Genomic DNA, 24243 nt, shown 5'->3' with positions numbered 1-24243 from the left:
CACCTTAGCTGTTGTTAAAGCTGTATTATCTTTCGTGGGGAAGGCTTCAACCCATTTGCTAAAAGCGCACATCACCACTAAGACATATTTAAGGTTATTGCAGCGCTCAAGCTGGATGTAATCCATTTGGAGAACCTCGAATGGTGCAGAAGGTGGAACGAACCCTCCTTTCGGAGTATGGGTCCCCTTAGCAGGATTGTGCTGCAAACATATCAGACAGGTCTGCACTACTCTCTTAGCAGTATTAGCAATCTCGGGATGCTCCCAAACTCGCGTTAACAATCGAGTAATTTATTTATTTATTTATTTAATGGTTTTGTAAAGCGGGTAGTAACTCCGAAGAGCATCCCAGCGCTGATCTGCTTCTCCAGGGGTTTAGCCAACTAGTGGGATTATATTTGCGGGAAAAAGAAGGTCTTTAAGGTCCTTCTGAACTGGAGATAGTTCGGTTCTGTCCTAAGTTTTCGGGGTAACTGGTTCCATCGTTTCGCCGTGTGAACCGAGAAGCGACAGCCACCGGTCTTGGCTTTTCTCACTCTAGGGACTGCAATGAGATTTTCTGCATTGGACCGGAGATCCCTCTCTGCTTTGTATGGGATTAAAATTCCTTTCAGAAGAGGGGGACCGTTGTTGTTGAGTGTTTTGTGGGCCAGACAGAGGGCTTTGAACAGGACCCTTTCTCTGACTGGGAGCCAGTGGAGAGAGTTGAGGGCTGGCCTGGCGGAGGATCTTCCAGGTGTGCCCGTGAGTAGGCGGGCTGCGGCATTTTGGGCTTTCTGCAGTGAGTTCAAGGTGGCTTCAGGGGCTCCCAAGTATATAGCGTTACAGTAGTCTAATCTTGCCAGGATTAGACCCTGGATGAGGAGCCTCCTTGCGGTCTCTGGAAGCAGGGGAAAGATCTTCCTGCAGGCTCTGAGTAGTCCAAAGCATGTCCCTGCGGTTCTCTTTGCCTGGGTTCTAAAACTCATGTCTTTCTCAATCCACACACCAAGGCTCTTGACCTCTTCCTTGGGTGCGGGAGGGTCCCCGAGGCACCTGGGCCAAAGGTGAGATGGTAGAGAGGGCCCATTGTGGCCCATCAGGAGGATTTATTTAATTTTATTGTAATTGCAAGAGCCCCCACGTGCGCTAACCCATGTGTCATCTGGACCATCGCTTGCAAGTAAGCTGCAGGCAATTTCCATTTCTCCATGTCCTTGCTTCTCCAACACCCTTCATCGTCTAGCACCCCATCAGTTGCCCATGCCGCAAGTTCTGATTCAGTGGCTGATTTCTGAATGTCTAATATTTCCGCTCTAGCATCATTCCATCGCTCTGCTTGAGATTTTGTCACGTACATGGGGGAGTCAGCTCGGGACATAGCCGTTTGTCTCGCTATGCTGTCCGCAAAGGCATTTCCCTTTCCCACTTCATCAGTGATCTTTTTATGGGCGCTACATTTTATGATCGCTACTTTCTTTGGACAAAGCAACACATTCAGGAGATCACGCACCAACTCTCCGTGCATAATGTGTACTCCATGAGAAGATAAAAACCCACGCTCTCTCCAAAGTAGACCGAAGTCATGTGCTACTCCGAAGGTGTACCGGCTGTCTGTGTATATGTTCACACATAAGCCAGCACTCAATTCGCAGGCTCTTGTCAGGGCTATCAGCTCCGCTGCTTGAGCCGATTTCTGTGGTATTCTAGCTGTTTCCACCACTGTGTTAAGTGTCGTTATTGCATAGGCTGCGGAAGTTGTGCCATCTGGCAGCCTCAAACACGATCCATCAACCCACAGTTCCCCATCCACATCTGGAAGTGGCATATCCTGTAGGTCAACACGACCCTTTGTCTGTTCCTCGGTCAGGAAAACACAGTCATGATGTTTTTCTTCCTGACCCTCCTCGACCGGATAGGGCAATAAAGTGGCAGGGTTCAGAGTAGCACATCTTTTTAGTGTGATATGTGGCGCCAACAGTGTAAGCTCGTATCCTGTTAACCGTGCACTCGTGAGATATTGGGTCTTTGTTTGGTTTAGCAGGGCATCTACTGCATGAGGAACTAACACCAACAATTTGTGCGATAGCACTATTCCCTCACTCTGCCGTATCGCTACTGCTGTTGCTGCAACTGCTCGGAAACACCCAGGTAACCCTCGCGCTACATGGTCGAGAATAGCAGAAAAGTATGCACATGGCCTCTGCTTGTCCCCGTGTGTCTGCACTAACACTGATAACGCGCACCCATCTTTCTCGTGCACGTACAATGTGAAAATCTTCATATAATCTGGTGTACCTAATACGGGTGCAGAGCAAAGGGCTTGTCTCAGTTGATCAAAAGCATTTTGACATTCATCTGTCCATTCAAGGGGCATTGGTGTAGTTTTGGACAGTAACGCTAACAAAGGCTTGATAATGTGCAAAAACCCCATGATCCACTGTCTACAAAAGGACGTCAACCCTATGAAGGCGCGTACATCTCTCTGTGTGCGGGGGACTGGTGTATCTAAAATCGCCTGAATTCGATCTGATGTCAATGCACGCCCCTCTTTAGACAAAAGATGACCGAGGTAGGTCACCTTGGGTCTACAGTATTGTAGCTTTTTCTTAGAAACCTTGTGATTATTCTGTGCCAAAAAGGAAAGCAACGCAATCGTACTCTCCTCACCTCACATTGCGTGTAAGAATCTGCAGCAAGCAGAAGGTCATCCACATATTGGATCAAAACAACCCCCGATTGCAACTCAAAGGAATCAAGCTGTCTTTTCAAAGCCTGGCTATAGATACTCGGGCTCTCAGTGTAACCTTGAGGAACACGACAAAATCTATACGATTTATTATTTAACGTGAAGCCAAACAAATATCTGCTATCAGGATGGACTGGGATGGAAAAGAACGCATTTTTCAAGTCAATTACACTAAAAGTCGTGGCCGTTGGTGGTACCAATGTGAGCAAGGTCGTAATATCGGACACCACCGGATATTGGGGAATGACAATTTTGTTGATCTCTCTCAAGTCAATAATAAAGCGATAGACTTTGTCGTCCGTATCTCTCTTAAGAATCGGGAGAATAGGGCTGTTACAAACATTATAAGGAACCTCTTCCACCACCCCAGCAGCTATCAAATCCTGGACAATGTGAGTCAGGGCAATTTCACCTTCCTTCGAAATCTTATACTGTGGCACCCGTGGCAAAGAGGCCCCCTCCTTAACAGTAATATGAATAGGTGGAATACGCATCTCCCCCACATCCGTGTCTGAGGTCGCCCATAACGTGTGCGGGAGAGAGGCCAAAGCTGGAATGTCTGATATGGTATAGAACCTGTTCGGGTCAGGGTAATTGTCATTCAGGATAACCCGCACTCCTTCAGGAGCGCACCGTATCGTTGCTCGAAAATATTTAAGCAAATCAAGGCCCAAGATATTATCTGGTGTATAGGGAGATAACAAAAATTGACCAAAACTAAAAAAATTGTCAAGACAGAGTGCAAGGGGTTTGGACAAAGGGCTAGGGGAGGGTGTGCCATCGAACCCAACACATGTTATCATTTCGCCAGACAGGGGAGCCCTCGGAACCAATTTCTTTGACAAAGCGGTACGAGTAGCTCCGGTGTCGACTAGGAATTGATCAGTAGAACCCAAAATGCCCGCTGTTACATATGGACCTTCCTGATCTACCGGCACTTCAATTGGTTCCGCACCCCATCCTACGCAGTCCTATGCATGCACATAATCCTGATGCTCCACATTCTCACCCTCTGAAATCTGATATTGGTTCCGTCTATCAAAAGTATTTCGTTCATCCTGGCCACGGCCCCCTTGCTCAGCCCTTCCACGATCACCTCCGCCACCTCTCGCCCCCGTATAACCGCCCCGCGACCTACCACCTCCTCGACCACGCTGGCTACGTTGTTCCCGAAGTACCGGACAATCCTCAGCCCAATGACCAAACTCTTTACAATAAGCACATTGATCCTCCGCAATATCCATACGACCATACGACGTATTTCCTCCACCTCGTCTACCCCTGTCATTCCCTCTACCCTGTGTTCCACGAACCTGTGCCAACATCACCTTCGTTTTCAATTCTTTCGCTTTTTTATCAACACTTTCTTTAGCCTCCAACTCTTGCCGCGCATAATACTGAGCCATGGTCAACAAAGACGCAGGGGTCGCCGTGGCCCAGGAACTTTCACTCGATTTCAATCGTTTTGCAATCTCCGGCAGGAGATTAGCCACATACTTATCTACAAACAAATGCCGACCTGTATCGTCTGTTAAAGATTGACCACTGTAATCGTGAAACGCCTCTTCAAAGCGTGTAAAGAAGTCTGAAACTGTTTCATCTGGCTTTTGTTTACACGAAGCTAACATGGTCCAATCTATCTTTTTAGAAGGTATGAGCGTTTTTAATTTAACCAAAATAGCCGTTGGGAGGTCTAAAATCAACTGGCAAGGCTTGCATGCCGGTTTCCTCTCTAAGTCAGCTTGATTTATCTCTTTCCATGTACCCCCAAGTATTGTCTCATCATTATTTTTACGAATTTGTCTCCACATGTCAGGCGGAAGTATTAACCCAGAAAACAAATCTATGTCAACAAGAGTCATCACACAAGACGAAATAGCCCCTTCCACCCCTTCATAGAATGCTGCCGGATTTTTACGAAGGTCAGGTAAAGAATTTTTCAACGCCATAACATCCGCTCTATTCCAAGGCGTATACACCCAATTCTATACAAAATACCCCTTCGCATCCTTTGACCTTTTATCATCATCTGTACCTTCCCCCTTCGGTGGAACATACAAAGGTGCAGCTTCACGCATAGGCATAACATGCATTGCAAAACTCTTATCTGAACCCCGGAGAGAACACTCCTTAGATTGCCCGTCAGATTCCGGCCCGGACTCCTTAATCCTTTTCCGCTCGTCCCGCAATCTGATAGCCTCATCTCGCAGCTGGATCAGTTGATTGTAAAAGGTATCGACATCTGCAAGAACAAACACACCTGTATCTAGATTCTCACGATGAACTGACACAGCCTTAGGTTCTAGCGTATCTGAAATTTTACGATATGAGGTAACGACTTCATCTGCCAAAGTAGCCATAAAATACAGTAACTCCTGGTCTGTCCAAGTACCCCTTTCAGAAATAACCTCAGCCTGAGAAACATACTTCGTGTTCACTCTACGGGCCCAACTACGTAAATGTGCGGATCTCTCCGCCGAAAACCTGAGACCAGATACACCCTTCTTTCCCGACTTATCCTGTCCGTCCTCATCCGATTCTGCAAGTGGAGCCGTAGGCGAAACGTATGGAGGCGGTGATCGATCTAGTAATGAAAAATCATCAATTTCATTATTAAGGACAGGATAAAGCGGTCGACGAATAGGGAATTGACCAGTCGTTTGCAATTTACGTTCCCGTTCCTCCCTCTCTTTCTTTTCCTGCTCCTCTTTTTCCTCAAGCTGTAAAGCCTTATCCCGAGCAGCCTTGCGCTGCTCTTTGTCCGCCAAGGCAACTTCACGCTTCATTCGCTCACGCACCGCTTTCTCCCACATTCGTACACAATCAAACATGTTCTGTCTAGACCTTCGTTGAAACAAACATTGCTCCACAAACTGTACTTTTCGTAAATCGAACGACCCATGTAGAGGCCATTGCAATTCAGGATCGGACTTGGTGTACTTATTCCATAATTTACTGTACATTATAGGTGGAAGGCCATGCTTTATATACATGTCCCTATTTGGTGTTCCCTCTGGGGGAGCCGGCTGTGCTTCCGCTAACCTAATTGTGGTACCATTTCCAAGACAGCACATCCCTCGGAGTGTGCTTAAAACAGGCATGTTCAAAAGGGTACCACGAAAGCGCGATACCGTAGAAAAATGGCACTTACAGTACTTCACACAAACGTGCCGCTCGAAGGAAAAAAAACTAAATTAGAGAAACATCTCTACATGCCTGCCTATGTGAAGTGCACTACACATATATTTTTTCAAAGATCACAAATTCACAAATGTTAGCTAACTCAAATCAAAATCATAGGTCATAGGACTTCGGCAAGTGTCCGAGGACTACCTTACCGATCACAAATCATAGAACTTCAGTAAGCGTCCGCAGACTACCTTACCGATCACAAATCTTACCCAAAGCCTCAAAGGTCCAGTTTCCAACTGCCAAGGTCTTGTAATCGAATCAGCCAAACAGCACTTTATCCAGCAACACAAACGATCGAGGACTCAGTCGGAGACCGGCGCCACCTGGAAGGTCAGATCAGAAGGAAAGGAAAAAACACCGTGGGTGCCAAGACTCGGGTCACTCAGTGGCAGCGCGCGTCCATGGCGAGTATCCAGACCTTCGTCACGACCTCTCCTTCGGGCATCCGAGTCGCCGATGAGTCCCACCAGAGTCGCCAATTTGTGGTATTGGGTTCCCAAGGCCTACATGCTCCGAAGATAACCCACTTACACCGAAAGAACTGTTGGCACGGAAACTGAAAAATGCAAAGAACAAGTTTATTAAAACCCCATGGGGTGGTGGTACATTCCTACAGCACCCTTCGGTAATGCAAGAAGTATCACACCGAACATCGGTGCGACTTACTCTTTTATACAGTTTACAGGTAATAAAACAATGGGCGGCACAAAGTTACAAGCGTTATGTACATATAAGGTCATCTTTGGAACACCGCCAGCTCATTGGAGGGGCTACAACTCCGCTGGTCAGTTTAGGCGGCACATTCCAGAGGGACGACTGGTCAATGGGGACTGCGCATGTACAGGCTTGACCAGTACTAAAAATAGCCTGTTGCTGGGCAAACTCAAGTGGTCAATGGCACGGACAACGGACTAAAGGCCATGCTGGCCACGAGGCCGCTTATGATCTAAGATGGCCGTCGTAACACACAAAATGGCGTTTCCGAGTATGGCCAATTTAAACGGAAAACGTGTAGCTACAGCTAGCGCTAACTCGGCCATCGTCAAATTACGACAAGGAAGTTCAGACCTCTGTGAGGACCGTAGACAGACAAAGTGAGGAAAGCATCTGGCTGCCGACGGCAGAGCCACTTTTTGCAGCTACCTCTCACCACTGGCGGGCCCCAAAACGAGGGCAGTGCCTCATGCACACTTAAGGGTCTCCCAACCTGTGCACTAGAGTCTGAGCCCGCGCTGTAGTCAAAATGAGACCGTCATAGAGAGAAAACAGTAAAACCCGGGGAGTCATGCAATGACACAAAAATGAGTATGAAAAAATAACACAAACTCAGCGTAGCAGGTGCTCCTGAGTAGAGTGGGAAGATATTTCCGTAGCATCCTGCCAAAAATATGTCTGCATTCCTCACCTGCACTAAGTTACTATCTGGTGACGTCGGAAACAAGGGGTTAGTGGGGCAGCAATGACCAAGCAGTTTGAACTTCCACTCTGACCTAATGTTAGAATTGCCATACGTGCTCCAAGACTGCTTGAGCTTGATAAAGGTAACCAAGTTAAGTAACACCAGTACAAGGGGTAAATGTAAGTAGTGAGGTATATAGTAAAAATGGTTGTAGAAACATCTGTTTCATTTTCATGTATCATCCCCTTCCCTAATTACCAAAAATACAGTACAAAAGGTCGAGAATCCATAATTAGGTACTTTGTAACGCGACAAAAAAGGCCATCCATCCATCCATCCTTTTTCAACTTTGGGCGAATCTCTTTTTCTGTCCATCTGTTCTTAATCACAGTACAGCATTGTAAATGGCCATAACACGTGTTTTTATTTTTATATACATTTGACACAGGCAGCCAACTAAATAGCCAGTAGGTGCTTAGAAGAATGTAAGGTCCAAATGTAGTGGTTGTGAGATTTGCATAATTGAGGACCCCTATTCTGAGATCTTTCGCATACATAGACCTTCTAGGCAAGGGGCACCACAAGTTGTAACTAACACCCCAAACCTCAGGACAGGAAGATTTCCAGGATAGCACAGGTACTGGTCCAGTACCCGAAGTAAAGAGCAGCACAATGGACTACTTATTAAAACTACGTCGGTGCCCTGAGGATAGGAAATGTTGTGCCTTGATCCCAGTTAGAAATCTCTGGCAAGCTAGTCGGTTTGTAGCACTTAATATTCAGCTTGTTCCTTCACCACTTAAAATGGCCTGGTTGGGAAATATGCGCTCCTCAGGGGCTTCCCTGCTTCCACTGGCCCCTCTGCTGCCTTCTGCCTGTCGAATCTAACATTAAGTTAACCTAGAAGCACAGCAGGTGCTTCAAGTACCTCAGGTCTGTTAGGGAACCAATCAGATGTTCCAGGGTCAGCGTCGAGCACAACAACCAATTCCCAGTGTAGCTGGAAACAGAGGAACCAGCTGATCACAACATGTAAAATGGCTGTTGCATACTGGAGCGCTGGTGGTTGCCGGGTCGAGGAGGGGCTAGCTTTGCAGGAAGAGGGTGTGTGTGCACACAGTCCATATCATCCTTGTGGAAGGAAACCATCCTTTTTCTCTGGGAGAAACTTAAGAGGACAATAGCTACATAACGTAAAACAGATTTAAAAAAAAAAAATCATTTTGTCCGACAAAACATATTACTACGCAAGACAGTGAGGTACATGGGGGTGGTCAGAGTAGCAATCATTAAGGAATTCTTCCGCGCTGGATTGACTGGTGACATAGTAAGTATCAATAGGGCACATTATGAGAGGACCAGCATGGTGTCTGTCAGTCACTGCCTTAGTTTGCTGCTCATCTTTTTATTCACTCTCAGGTGTGCATTGATGGGAGATTTATATATTTATAGTGTTTTGGCATGTGTTGCTTGCATCAGGAATTGCCTTTTTTAAAGGTGTAAATTGTACTTCCAGGTTTCTGCGGCAGTTGTCTGCCTCTCTGTCCTTTGTTGTTCTCAAGACACCGCTGGTTTCTACGGTGGCTGCTGTTTGTTCGCGATGGGTCAGGTTCTTGGCTCTAGTGAAAAGCGCCCTTCGGCAGCTTTGTAGTGCTAAGAAGTGTACGTTTCTTCAGTTTACACCAGGCTCCTCGCGGAGTGTCTGCCTCTTTCTCTGGTGTTTTTCTCCTCAGGCTGCTCCCTGCCCCTTCTCACCTCTCTGAGAGCCAGTGCCCCCTTTGACCCTCTACCTGCCGCCCACCCTCTCCCTGTTCACACCTTGGTGCTTTCACACTGAACTTCACCTCCAGCTCGCATTTTCAGAGAGGGCCCCGGGCACCCTATCACCGACATGAGGAGGAGGAAGAGAGAGGGGTGACAGAGGAAGATGTTGTGGGTAAAAGAAGTCCAGAAGTCAGGAATATATTCAAGTTGCTTTATACAAGATAGTTACAAGTCCAGATGTTAAGATGGTAATAAAGTACCCCACCAGGAGTGACCTCCCTGTCACTCAGCCTGCCTGTACCAACTGCCAGTAAACTACAGGCAAAGCCCCCAACATTCTATGATGTCACCAGGTATTTTCACAGTGACATCATGTGAGCCACAGGGAGACAAAGATCACATACAACATATCTCCTTTCTTTAGGGAAGTAACAAAAGATAAATAAGAGAAAGCAACACCAACATAAACGAACGGAAATCAACGTCAAAGTAGAGCATGCACAGTCAAAACATAACTTCCATATGACGAAAGAAAGTAATAACATACATATTCAAATCATTTGAACATATGCAAATAGATGACACGTACACCATCCCCATTCCTCATAAAGGGAGGCAAAAAAAATAAGCGTAACACATGTGTAGCACAAGAAAACCTGACGTCTCGGGCTCCCTAATGCAGCATAGATCCCCCTTATACAACATAGATCCAATTAACGACAAAGATAACAGGAGCCGCAGAGTTAACAGCGAACCAGCACTGAAGAACTATAAATAGATTGAATCATCACAGGAAGGAAGAAACATGTGTGAAGAAATTATACGCTGATCCCACAAGAATACAATACCAAGGGATACACTCACCCTAATACTTAAATAATCAAATGAACTGGGACACACTCACTAGTGCACGTTACAGGATATCCCTCACCCAAATACTCAAACGATGCAAATGAACTGGGACACACATAAGTGCTCATTACAGGATTTACCTCACCTAAATATTTAAATAATCAATAATGAACTGGGACACACTCTCACGTGCACATTACAGGATTTACCTCACCCAAATATTTGAATAATCCATAATGAACTGGGACACACTCTCACGTGCACATTACAGGATTTCCCATACCCAAATACTCAAATAATGCAAATGAACTGGGACACACATAAGTGCACATTACAGGATTAACCCCACCCAAATATTTAAATAATCAATAATAAAGACACACTCTCACGTGCACATTACTCAAGAAATACAGGCTAGCACAGAAACTAGTGTAACATGTCAACAACTCATGTGCACATACTTAAAATGCACGAATATCAACACTTGAATAACTTCTGTTGTATGTGATCTTTGTCTCACAGTGACATCATGTGAGCCACAGGGAGACAAAGATCACATACAACATAAGACTTGGTGGGGTCGGGGAGACGGATACGGTGGGGGGTGAGAGTCAACGAAGAGAGGGGAGAGAAAGAGAGAGAGAAGCAGTGGGGAAAGAGAGACCAAGAAGTAGGTAGGAAGGAAGATGAGAGAGCAAGTGGAGAGGGAGTGGGGGGTCTGGGTGAGGGAGAGCAGCTTCAGAGAAGTGAGACCTGTGTCCTAACTCCGCCAGTGAAGACAGCGGGTCCAAAGGAGAAAGAACCAGGCCAGACAGAGTAGGTCCAGGCAGTGTGCACAAAGGCAGGCTCGGTGGGTCCGGAAGAGGGACAGGGCAGGCAGAACAGCTCCAGAGAAGGGCGATCAGAACCGGACCAGGGAGAGAAGATCCGGACCAGCAGATCCTCCCTGAGAAGGGAGACGGCGCGATACACAATCAGAGTGTAGTGTTCACTTTTTGGGGTGCCAGGGGTAACTTTAGGGTTCAGGGTGGGTGTGGGTTTTAAGGTGCCAGGGAGTAATCTTAAGGTTCACGGGTTAAGGATTGGGGTGCCAGGGGGATTTTTTTAGGGTTCAGGGTAGGTATGGGTTTTGGTGTACCAGTTGGGTAATTTTAGGGTTCATGGCAGGTACTGGTTTTGGGGTACAAGGGGGGAAATTTTAGGGTTCAGGGCGGGTATGGGTTTTGGGGTGACGGGGACAATTTTAGGGGTTAGGGTAGGTATGGGTGTCAGGCGGGGTAATTTTAGGGTTCAGGGCGGGTATGGGTTTTGGGGGGCAGAGGTAATTTTAGGGTTCAGGGTGGGTATGGGTTTTGGGGTGCTAGGGTGTAATTTTAGGGTTCAGGGTGTGTGTGGGATTTGGGGTGCAATTTTAGGGTTCAGGGAGGGTATGAGGTTTTGGGGGGTGGGGTAATTTCAGGGTTCAGGGTGGGTATGGGTTTTGGGGTGCTAGGGGGTAATTTTAGGGACCAGGGCAGGTATGGATTTTGGGGTGCTACAAAAGAAAGAGATGGCTGTGGCACAACAACCCTATGGTATGAGATCATATGCGGCCTGCTTCCTGCTCCCCATGGTTCCTCCTGCGCCCCAGTGTTTCTTGTGCCCAACTTGGCACACATCATGTCGGAGGATGGTGATGACGTTAACATTTTGCCCCCCCCCCCCCCCCCCCCTGGAAAAATGTCTGCGGATGCCCATGACTCTGCGCTCACATCTGTTTGGACTTGGCAACATTGGTGACTGTAAACCAGGACTCGGACAGGAAAAGATTTGTTTGAACGGGTAAAATCTGTAATGTGCCATTCCTTTAACGTCACAGTACCTTCAGTACTTTGAATAGTTTATTTTAAAAAGAAAATGTTGCTTTTTATGATCCGGCTTCAAAACGTTTTGATTTTATTGAAATTATATTTATATAACATATTTACTTATTGAACACTTCCGCCTGCCCTCGACACCCATTCGTCTGTTGTTTTGTCATCACGTGTTTCTCCCGTCTATTACTGCTTACATCACAGGACAGTGGACCAGCCTGGTTCAGCCGTTGGCTAACTTCACTTGAAGTGATGGGATTCTCCTAGCCACTAGAGAATTTCAGCCAACACAGTACATAGGGAATACTATTGCCCTTTATAAAGCCAAATATAATTTTAGATTTTTAGGATAAAGAAATGTATTAGCTATTTTCTTGATTGATGCAAGGGTACGCCTTACATCAAACCTTTACATTATGTTCTGGAAATATTCCAAAACGCTGTCTCTTGATAGCTCTCAATCATGCCATAAATGTTCTTTTTTGTAGCATAATTTTCATATTTTCTAGCATCAACTTAAATTAAAAAAAAAACGTTATATCTCAAACCGGTTTCTCCCCCAGCCTTTTGTGGTTCGAGACTGGTAAAACCTTGGTGTGCCTTAGGACAAATCTGTGTGTTTTTTGATCATGCAGTGTCATCTGGTGGTTTATTTGATAAATGCAAGGTTGGTCTATGTATTTTAACATCCATTTACTGATTTATTCATTTAAAACCCTTCTCCTTAATTTGTTAACTTTTTGATGCTTGTTCATGATCTTCATGGTTGTGTCCCTGTAACCTGAACAGGAGGTAAGCCTTATTTACTTATTTGTTTGGAGTTTTATATTGCAAGAACTAGATCCAAAGGTATCAGAGCGCTTTACACGAGTACCAGTTGCGTTACAGACAGACACATTCATTTGACCCTGGAGTCCACTTTTTCCAAGGTACAAGAAATAGATGTGTGTGTCCTTCAGGGCTCTTCTCACGTCACAGACAGTAGGTTCAGTACTTTTCTGATTTCTCCACAGGTAGAGTAGTGTTTTGAGGAGTGGCCGGGGGGGGGGGGGGGGGTGTCTCACACCGGCTTATGGATGGGAGAACCAGGCTTTGCTACAAAAGGGGGTAGGGTCATCCTTGGGAACTCTAGCCCCATTAATTAGGTAGGGGTCAGGATTCACTTCCACCCACAAGCTGACTCCAAGGGACATTTGGCTAACCTCCTGTTCAAAGCTACAGGGTCACAAGAGTAAAACATGCTAGGATGCAGAAGAAATGGTTACTTCCTTATAACCCTGGTTCAGTATCTTGAGTATCTTCATTGAAGTCATAAACATTAGAATAATTTCCCGCTGTATACAGGGACCCAGAAACACTCATATGCAACATACCAGAAAGCGACAAAAGTTCAGCATGATGAAAGCAGTGAATCATCTCTAAAAAGTCTACCCAGGCAAAAGTTTCCACACTCTTCAAAGATACACTGCCGTAGTTGAAAACACAGTGCAAATCATCCAAACAGGCAGCTGTAGTAGCTAACCCCGCTATTCAGCAGTCCAGCGCTTTTAGTCGCAAAGTGATTGTTGCACACCTCCATGAGCCAGCAGTCAGCCACACATAACGCGGAAAATCATTATAATAAAGGAGAGGCAACATCAAATCAATGAACATATCGTATTTAGTTCCATGATCTCCAGAACTTGAGAAATACGTTCATATCAATGAAAAGAAGAAAATCTATATTTGAATACATGATTAATTTTTCAACATGATAATTCTTCCTAATACACAGAACAGCCAAAACATGTGCTTCCTACATAAACTCAAGTTTTTCAGGGCTGTAAAATGAAAATGTAACAAAATCAAACAATACAATATTAAAAAATATGTACATTTAAAAAATGAAGTTCTACTACATGCTTTATTGAAGATCCGCTAACCCTGCAAAGTTAGACCTTTTGTTATAATTAAATATATACTATTAGGTTTCTGCATTTATTTTGCGATTCCAGGAATTTTGTTAACATTTTTAAACAGGACTTTAAAAATAAATGCTCAGTGAAGAGGATGTGAGTTTTAGTTGCAAAAAAACATTTTGGAACAGAAGCTTCCTGTCAACCCCATTTTAGCATACCGTGCGTTGACTTGGATTTTTCCAAGTTTGTATACTTGGTGCAGATTTATCATCATTTGGCGCAGCACAATGCACAAAGACAATCTGCTGCGCTATAGAGGGCAGGAATGGGCCACATCTATCAAAAGATCGCACATTCCTGCTCTCTCTCTGTGCTGGAACACTTGGTGTTGCCTATCGCCAACACAGGCTGCCTTGCATCATAGTGCATGGTGTCTCCATTTCAGCCAGGATTGTTTTTGTGCAGGAAGGGACACCTTAGAGGAGTTTACCTCTTTGTAAGTGTGGTGCCTATTATCGGGAAGACATAAATTCTTTTATCCATTTTCAGGTTTAGCAGTCTTGGTAAAACTGGGAATCCACCAACAAGATTGGCTGGATACGTTAGTCCTACATCCCACCCATGAAACACCTTCCTGGCTCAGAGTAACAAAAGGCAATGGCCTTGTGTTACTCTGGATTTACCAAGCCACGCAGGGCCTTGCTGTCTGTAAATGACAGTGAGCTGCCACGCCATACTTTAGCAATACATTTGGGACAGTGGCCTCAAATTCGGCACCAGCTTCATATTACACCCATACCACTCTCTTTCTAAATGTGCTTGTAATACTTATTATTTGTGTGATGTTTAGATTTTCCATAACCCCTATGACTTCAGTGACATAACATTGATGGCAGCACCCCCACTACTAAAATCTTTGCAGCACCACTATTTATGTCCAATTTTTGTTCTCTTTGATCACATGTATTAATGTAAAGTGGTAGGATGGTCCCACAGGATGAAAGGGTGTATCAAAGAAGAATGAATTGGTGCTGATGAGAAACCTCCTGCTACAACTTTCCCCAGTTTATTGCAAGACCAAAAGGTCAATCATTCGAAATTGTCTGTGTATCTAAAAATGACCTCAAGGATGACCTTCAGGCCTGGTTGGTGAACACTGAGGGAGGGGATGTGTGGGAAAGGCTTTTACTCAGTTTGTGGGGTGCCTCCTCAACTCTTCCCAGCACGGTAGCATTTTGAGGACTCTTGACCTGCACTGCTGTCAGTCCAGCCCCATTTTGTGCTTAGACCATATCCCCAAAAATGTACCTTTTACCAGCAATTAAATTGAATTGGCTGTAAATGAATGTTGATTCACAACTCAAGGGAAGTGTCCCTCAAGGATGCCTGCTGCCTTCTCACAGATCCAGTTTAGCTTGCTCCTGCAGCTCTCGGAGTTCAGACTCCCTCTCTTTGCAGTGCCACAGCTGGTTTCCTCAGGAGCACTGTGGACGCTGAACCTGCCGAAAGAATTAGTGAAGAATCTAGATAATTGTTCGGCAGAAAACCAAGTCATCCTTACTATAATTGCATTTGTATAGTGCTTGCTAGCTCTGATGAGGCCTTGAGGCGCTTTATAGCAGGTAGTAGGCTTCTCCAGTGCCCACGTTTAGTGGTTAACTCAGTGGTTATAAGTTATTGTTGGTTATTGGGATTAGCCATGTGCTGTCAAAGAAATTTTCACATATTTAGTCCCTTTTTTGTGGTAAATTAAATTAATAGATGTTAAGTGTGGTCATTTGTGCAGGTTCATGCAGATATTTAGTGCAGTGAATTTATAGGCTAGAGGAGATTAGTTATGGTTAGGTTGCAGAGATATAAGCTTAAAGAAGGGTATGTTGTTATTTACGAGGGGAGGTGTGAGCTATTGGCCAAAATACAGAATAAAGCAGACAGACAAGCGACTTAGGGTAGAAGAGGTCAGAGAGAGTAAGGCAAGCAGAGGAGATATTGTGTTGAATGAGTAAAAAGAAACCAAAAGGGCAACAATGGGAGAAGGCGGCATGCGCAGTGGCCATTCACTTTTTTAAAGGCAAGGATACTGCCTGCTGCTGAGCCAGTCTTCCCCATGAGCAAGGAAGGGAGTGAAAGAGCAAACAAGGCTGGAAACCTCAGTAGAAACTACTCCATCTCTAAAGGCCATAATTCCACCTACTCTTGCTAAGCTGAGGGAAACATGAATTCTGAGTTGGAGTTTATGCCCCAAACCTCCCTCATGCTCATAGTGGTGTATAAGCTGTAGTTGTCCCTGTGTGGGCAGAAATATTGAAAGTGGATCTGCTCAATTAGTTTAATGCACAATAAGTTGAGTATTAAACTTTTACTTATGAGGCTCTCTTAAACTAAGGCATTGTAGGTGAAGGGGTAACAACTCAAACGTGTATGAGTAGTAGGTTTTGAGAACAACTTTCAAATTTTCTCCTGAATGTCCATGTGTTGAAATCCTAAACCACTGCCCACTCACATCAATAGTGGTTCATACCAGTTCTAATGTCAATGTCAGTGTGCTCAGAAATGGATCTATTTGATTTATTATTGTGAGTTGATGAATAAAACAGACGTCTGGGCATTCAGCTGACATCCGTTGTATTATACTTTGATGGTTGAAGCATGTGGAAAAGAGGTTAATGGCTTTACAGTGTCTTTTATTCTCAGTTAGTTTTTTTATTATAAATGTTTGCCATAAGTCAATCAGTACATTTGTAGATGTGAGTGCATCTCAGTGTTGTACCTACAATTCCAATTGTTTACGCATCTCCCTGGCCTAAATATGTAAGGACAGTGCACTTAAAACTTTTAAACCTACACTGTCTTTAATCCTGGCAGATCACTGCATTCTGCTTATTATGGCAGATGTGAGGGTGTGAAGGTCTACAACATTTAAAATGGAGGAAGTCAACAAAAAGTTAAGATACTGTTCCAGCTGTACACCTTTCTTGTAGAAGCTATTGTTTACAAGATTCAAAGTGAGTGGATGAATTCATGAGGCCCAACTTTACAAGAGAGAGAAGCTCACACTTGTGAGCATGGGGATTTTCCATATGGTTGATGGTACACAGAGACGGAGTAGAAAAGGAGAAAGCGGTGGGGTCATGGCTCGTAGAAAGTAGAACAGTGTCCCTAATGTGGGAGATGGTTGGGTAAATAGGGACTTCTCGATGGCTTCGCACATTGTTTCCAGGTGTGAATAATTAATAAGAATGATGTGGGCTTGGACTCTGCGGATCAGCGTTTTTCTTGAAGCCATGTCCCAGCCACAAGAAAGATTCAGAGAGGTAGGGATGTTTCTTCATGGATCACCTCTCCACCCCACCCCTCTTTTGCATTAAGGGAGCATTTTACAATGTTCAGAATGCAGGTCTGCTACCACCTCTTTGGATTCTGGGCACTTAATATTGAGAAACGTCTCTAGGCACCCTAACTGCAGATGTGAGAGGCAATCAGCAACCTGGCTCATTGGTTTAGATGTTTCACTGCATCTTCTCCAAAGAGCTTTGGGCTACGTGCCCTACCCAACAGTGTGCATATTTGTTACCCTGTTGCAGTCCTGGCTGAGTAGGAAAGATGCCGTCCTTCCTCCAGCAGACAAGTCGATTTGTGAGCCGGATGTCGATATACAGATTAAACCTGCTGGTGCAGGGTGAACTAGGATGTCACCCCAGCCTAGTGGATGTCTTGATCTGAATAAAGGTTAAACAAGGAATTTTACAAATAAATGATAGTATGATTCCTTACAATTCCTTGGCGTGACCCTGACATTTTGGTATGTCCTGTAATGAGGCACGTGCTAAGACTACACACTTCTCAAGCAGCACCTAAAACTAGGGTCTGATGGGGGCAGGTAAATGATACTTCAGGTGAATGAGAATTACAATACTTGAAATACACTTGGTAAGTACACGTCCATCATTAACACTTACATATGTTGATTTAAGACCACGCCGGTCACCCATGTCCACTCTCCTCCTAGAGCCTTGACTTGAAGTCCGATCCAGAGGAAGTTTTTGTTTCTTGTGATGTTGGTGATGAAATCCTGGGCAAAACGAAGAGGAGAGTCTCTGAGTGACGCAAGCATTTATTCATGCCCAATGTGTTGAGGGTGCTCTCCACCCACCAACCACCGCCTCAACCACCACTGACACAAGGCTGTGAAACAATATTGAACCAACCTCAATTACCCTTCTCCTGCAACATCAATCATTTAATTTGTCCAACATTAGCGTTGCTTATGGTTTGGAATTACATATACATCATATATTATATATAGTTATATATATTATAAATATACATTATATATTTTGGTAACAAGATACAAAAAATACATTTGTGAGTCACAACTTTTAATATTTATCACTTGCAAACTGAAAACTTAAGGGTGAGTCTCGCCCATCACCCACAGAGAAGATTAAAATGCATGCATCACAAACTCTGGCTAGACAAGTAGAGAAGTGAAGGTTTTCCTGCAGCTAAAGCTCCCAGAAACTCATGTTCCTTGTCCAGAAGCACCGCAGCACTGTATGTGGAAAGTTGAAAGGTAAAACTGATAAAAATTGAATTAGTTCAACATCTAATTAATATTGTGGAGAATGCATAAAGTGGTTTTCATTAATTTAATTGCTTTTTCTGGTAATTATAAGACAATCCATTTTTTCCACAATTATGTTTTTGATGCATCTAACCAAATTAAACAGCAGTGCTTAATTTGAGCCGGAGGTTTCCGGTGTTCCACACCGGCACTTAATTGCTGGAACCAGCACTTATGACAGCTACCACATGATGGCGTTATGTGTGCAATTTAGGGATGAGCTGAAAAATTGTTGTTTGTTAATTCAATATACATTAAATACAACTAATACCTGCAGCCCAGGCTGTTCTTCAAGCTTTGGCAGACTTGAACAGTCTGAATTGTCACGCTTGTAGCAGTGTGATGGTTAGTAGTTGTGTAGGACAGGGGCAATGTGCGGTGCAAACTGCGGTGGCCTCCTGACAAGGGCGGTGGCAAATTCAGCACTGGTTTGCAGTCAAGTTTCTTTCTCTAGCATAAGGAGCCCTTCTGAGACATAAAAGTCCAGTGCATCTGCCTGCTGATGGGTTTAAATTAGCTTAACATCTAATTAATATTGTGGAGAATGCATAACGTGGTTTTCATTAATTTAATTGCTTTTTCTGGTAATTATAAGACAACCACGTCTTCATCAATTTATTTTCCACAATTATGTTTTTGATGCATCTAATCAAATTAAACAGCAGTGCTTAATTTGAGCCGGAGGTTTCCGGTGTTCCACACCGGCACTTAATTGCTGGAACCAGCACTTATGACAGCTACCACATGATGGCGTTATGTGTGCAATTTAAGGATGAGCAGAAAAACTGTTGTTTGTTGAATTCAATATACAATAAATACAATTAATACCTGCCACCCAGGCTATTCTTAAAGCTTTGGCAGACTCAAACGGTCTGAATTGTCACACTTGTAGCAGTGTGATGGTTAGTAGTTGTGGTAGTACAGGGGCAATGTGTTGTGCAAACTGCGGTTGCCTCCTCACAAGGGCGGTGGAAAATTCAGCACTGGTTTGCAGTCAAGTTTCTTTCTCTAGCATAAGGAGCCCTTCTTAGACAAAAATGTCCAGTGCATCTACCTGCTGATGGGATTAACTTGTCATGTCCATGATCATGCTTTTGACTGCAGTGGTACAGTCCTGGTGAGCATCAGGGCTTTGATTAAATATTGAGAAGGTTGATTAAATATTAACAAGAGGTTGTTCAAACATAATATGTGAGTAATGAATATGAAAGAGAGAATGAAGGGCAGAGACATATCCTCCTGGCCGAGGAAAGAGTGAGGGTGCAGAAGGTGGCAGATTTCAGTCAGCTGTTTCAGTCTCTGCTAAATCCAAGGAAATTCTCACTTCAAAGTTCTTGGCATTAAGGTACTTTTTGGTATTGTTCGGGAGAATTCTTAGCTTTTCTCTATATATTTGAACCAAATTTCTAGCAGGTTATGAACACATTTCTTGAAGAGTTTGACTGCCTCCAGTTATTGGTTCTCTCCTTGTTGATCCCAGTTCTATCTCCAACCTCTGGACACGTCAGTCTATACATGTTCCAGTTAATGCAATATCATTTAAGCCCACAGCGGAGAAGAGCGACCATTGTTCTAATACCCGGTTACTACTGGGTCAACGTCTGAATAGAAGAGTGAGTGTGGTGGGGGCAAATGCTTTATAGTATGAACTATATAGCTTTATATGTTTAAACAAGCAGATACACCAGCTGACAAATAACAAGACTCCTTTAATGTCACTAAAATCTTGCTCCTACTAATAATGGATTTGGATTGAGCTCAAAGTGCCACAGATTTCCATTGATTGACTCACCATTTCCTTATGGTCATCAATCACCAAGAGCTGAGACTCCTTCGACAAACAGTCTTCCCGACTGCTGTTCCAGTCCAGATACTCATTAGAAATAAAGTAGCACATTTCGTTAAAGAACACCCAGTCCTCGGAGCACACGTCAGACCCTGGCGGCTTTGAAGCTAGAAGGGGCAAAGGAGGGATAAGCTATTAAACGGAGTATCTGAAATGGGACATTTCAAGATGGAGGGAAAATGAAGGCTAAAAATGTCTTTGTTTTCATCATGATGCCCTTTGGGCTTCTACAAAGCTTTTCTTTGTGTTAGTGCAAATCTCATGTAGAAAGATCAGCCTGCGACGGATCCTCGCTGATTACCTTTAGGCTTTCCATTTCTTTCTTTGGATGTCCTAATTAAGTGATTACACACTCCTTTGAATCTTCTCTAATTTTGTGTGACTGTCCTAAAGAGGACCCCTACCCAGAACACTATCTAAGGATCACCTCTGACATAATCTTGCGTGGTTTCAGAAGACTTGCTATGCATGTTCTTACAAACTATATTTATCTCCTGATACTCCCTCTGAAGCTCGCCTCTTTGCTACGTTTATTATGATTCCAGTAGATTTGTGTTTTGTTCTTATCAAGTGCACACCAAGAAAAATGTCTCCTTCTGTAGCTTGTCTATTGCAGATAGGCTCAGCCTATTCTAAAACGCTTTTCTCCTATATGAAATCAGAAACAGAAGATATGCTGAGGTTTGAGGGTACCTGTGGTGGTGATCTGAGTTTCACTGCAATGACATCGATCAGGGAGAGATACCGTATGCGGTTGGTCGGGTGCAGGTGATGTTGAGCGCCGCTGCGAGGAGCACTGAAAAGCTGAACATACATTGCGTTAGTTTTGAATCCACTTTTTTCTTCTTCAATTAATTCAACAAAGTATTATCTCGGCCTGGGTGTTTTCGTGCAGTATTTTAACGGTGAATGTGATACTGTAACACTGTATTTTGGAATGGGCTACCCTAACGCCGAAAGTCCTACCATACAAAAGAGGCACTGAATGTAGCACAATATTCTCCTAACCCTGAATCTGATAACATGCTCTCAGAACCCTGAATCTGATAGCATACCCTCAGAGCCTTGCATGTTATAGCATACCCTCAGAGCCCTGAATCTGATACCAAAATATACTAACCATCAATGTGATATCATGTTATAGAAGCTCTGAATGTCATTCATTACTGCTCTTATCAAGAATCTAATACTATAACTTTATAGTTTTGAAAGTGATTCCATGATACACTGACCAGAATGTTATTCACCTACAACTTTACCCGAATCCAGACCCTCATCAAGAAGGGGCATGCAAACCGCTTGTATCCAGATATCTCCTTCTCTGATAAACAATGCACTGCTTTCAAGCACATGCTGTATTATTAGCATATCCACACTTCATGACTAAATTCTCTTTCACTAGTGAACGGGTCAGCTTTATCATGTTGCCCCGGATATTGAACTGTAGCCCAATTTACTTAGATGGGGTGTCAAAGGAGTTTGTGTTTTTTGAAAACGCAGCTTCATTTTGAACTGCGTCTGGTGCTTAATAAGTTGTCTTGCAAAATACGGATTTGCAGAAAATAACAAACACTCTGGGCTCATTCATATTTTGAGGCAGGAGTACATTTACAGCTTCCTGCGAATGCAGAGATAGACGCCTAGGAGGGACTGCAGACCCTATCTAGCATGTGCGTTCCCTGAATTCTGTCATATTTTCTAAGGCAACCCGTGTCCCTCAAAGAGACAAGAGCACACGTTTTAGGTCTCGCCTAGGCAGCGCACATGCGCTGCTATAGGAGATGACCTTTAGAAATTGGGCAGCTCTTTTCAAGCTCTCGTGCTGGCATCCACCTTGCGAGAGCGAGCAGCGACACGTGTGCTAATTGAAAACAAATGGCCTGTGCGCTGCTGCTCGCTCTCGTAGATGCCAACACTACCACAAGTGCTTCACTAGGCTTGTTGTTTTAGTGAAGCTCTCGTGAAGTGCAGAACTCTGATGTGGTTGTTTGTGTTTCCAAACTTTACGACACCTAAAGAAATGTGCATTATGGAAATTAGTTGGCGAGAGCTGTTTAAAATCATCCTCGGGTAAAACCGATCTTGATGCTGCTTGTGTGTGGCATCACTTGCCTGAATGCTGATTTTAGACTCTGCCAGCTCTTCCGAGCTCATCTCTTTGGCATCTCTGCAATGAGGAAGCACCCGCCATTGCTCCCCAGGCATTACTAATAGCTTTTACTGTTGCGATTGAATCGTCAAGTCTGCGCTTTGCATGTTGGTACACACTACCAACATGCAAAGGTCTTGCATTTGGACTTTTGTAAGTAAAAAAAAATAAAATAAGTATAAGACTTCACGTGTATATTTACTTCGTATTCAGGATGCAGTAAATGTAAACGTGACGTCGTACACTTCAGTTGTTTTTGTTTTTTTTTTACTTACAAGGTCCCTAAGGCGAGACCTATTGGCTATGCCAATGCTTGTTAATAAAGCTGTTATTCTATGAATAGTTTTAGAGCATTAAGTGATCCTGTCAACCACTGCCTGATCCCCTGCAATACTGACAGCCAACATTCCTAAGGTGAAAGTTGTCACTTCGGACATAATGCCAAAATACCCCTTTAAGGGAGTTATTGTTATTATTATTGTTGTGCATACTTTGTAAAGAGCATGGATACCTAAAGAAGATTTCCCAAAGCAAGGCTCAATTGCAGAATATGGGTCAGACCAGAGTGCTATCTAGAAAGAGTGCAGAGTTAGGAAGATTCCGAAGGTTGATAAAGCCAAGTTTGTAATGACATATGAAACATAGAGAGTGAATATCATTCTCTCAGTGTTAGAGGCAGATCATTCCAGAGCCTAGGTCCAAGAAAAAAGAATGCTCGACCTCCTTAGCGAGATTTTCTAATTTCAGGGATTACGGCCAGCCTAACATGACTGGACCGCAACGAGTCTGTGTGTGAGAATACAAGGAGACCAAAGATCTATTATACACGGGTCCGGTGTTTGATTTGCATGTGTGCATAGAGCACAATTCCTTAAATTCCACATGTCCCTCAACAGTAAACAATGTAAGGTATGTAACATACTGGCTGTGGAGGTGAATGTAGGAGGGTGGAGCAAAAGACGTGCAGCAGCGTTTTGAACAATGTGGAGGCGTTTGAGTAATGTTTTTGCTGCCTTCAGATATAAGACATTCCCATAGTCTAGTCTAGAAATTGCTAGGGCCTGGACCACAGTTCTTCCTTAGCCATTTCAAGATACCAAAACAGATACCGGCCACCATTTTGATTTGATGGTAAATATAACATCAAGCCAAACTCCCAGGTTCTTTCCACTATCACTGGAATGGGGGGACTGCCCATGGACCCAGGCCACAAGTGGGATCCCCTAGGGGTAGAGGGATTGGCCACCAACAGAACCTTGGCTATGTAGCTGTTTGATTTCAGGGAGTTGGTGCACATCCATGCTGAAACTTTGGTGAGGCAAGAATTAAGGGCCTTTACCTTCTGATTGTCTTTGCATGACAGAGATACTACAATTTGTGTATCATCCACGTACGATTAAAAGCTTGAGGCCACAGTACTCAACTATATCTGCTAAATGCGTAACATAATGGTGGAAGAGCAGTGGATTTGGTTGTTGGTTACTGATCAGTTGTTTTCAACCACAATTGCAGTCAAAAAGTGTTGAAATGCAAATCACAAAGGGGAATGATGACCATTCCATACTCCTTGTCCTTTGCATGTTGTTATGGGTTGGAAAGACATTTCCAACACACACCATGTACATTGTGACCTTCGTATTTGCAGTCACAAAGATGTTGATAGTGGTTAGGAAAGATTAAATGTTCTTTGAGAACCAGCCTCTTGCTGAGCCTCTACTCAGAGCCCGGAGCTGTGCCATACAGAATAGCTTTTTTTTACAGTGGTGTAACGAAACCTAAGTAAGACCCTCCCACCGCCCACAATTGAGCACTGAATATCTCATTGAGCAGTAAATATCTCTCTTCAGTTAATCTCTACTTTCAAATGTATTCCTCACCTTCTCCAACTATCATCAATCAATGCCGCTTCCACCACCATCTCTGCCTCTGTAATCTTCT

General features: G+C 43.9%; 1 protein-coding gene across 1 annotated transcript; it reads right to left on the bottom strand.

Annotated features, from left to right (window-relative positions):
* Positions 1-13021: 13021 nt before the first annotated feature.
* LOC147700917 (killer cell lectin-like receptor subfamily F member 1) lies at positions 13022-20955 on the bottom strand. Its single transcript, XM_086928540.1, has 4 exons — positions 20850-20955; positions 20103-20263; positions 17646-17758; positions 13022-15185 (listed from the first exon to the last, which is right to left on the bottom strand). The coding sequence occupies exons 2-4, from the start codon at positions 20205-20207 to the stop codon at positions 15047-15049; spliced, it is 357 nt and encodes a 118-aa protein (XP_086784666.1). The 5' UTR covers positions 20208-20263; positions 20850-20955; the 3' UTR covers positions 13022-15046.
* Positions 20956-24243: the final 3288 nt, after the last annotated feature.

This window comes from Lissotriton vulgaris, chromosome 7 (assembly GCF_964263255.1).
Source record: "Lissotriton vulgaris chromosome 7, aLisVul1.2, whole genome shotgun sequence".
NCBI lineage: Eukaryota > Metazoa > Chordata > Amphibia > Caudata > Salamandridae > Lissotriton > Lissotriton vulgaris.
Note: the sequence above shows the minus strand (reverse complement) of the source record. Positions and strands in the feature narration are given on the sequence as shown.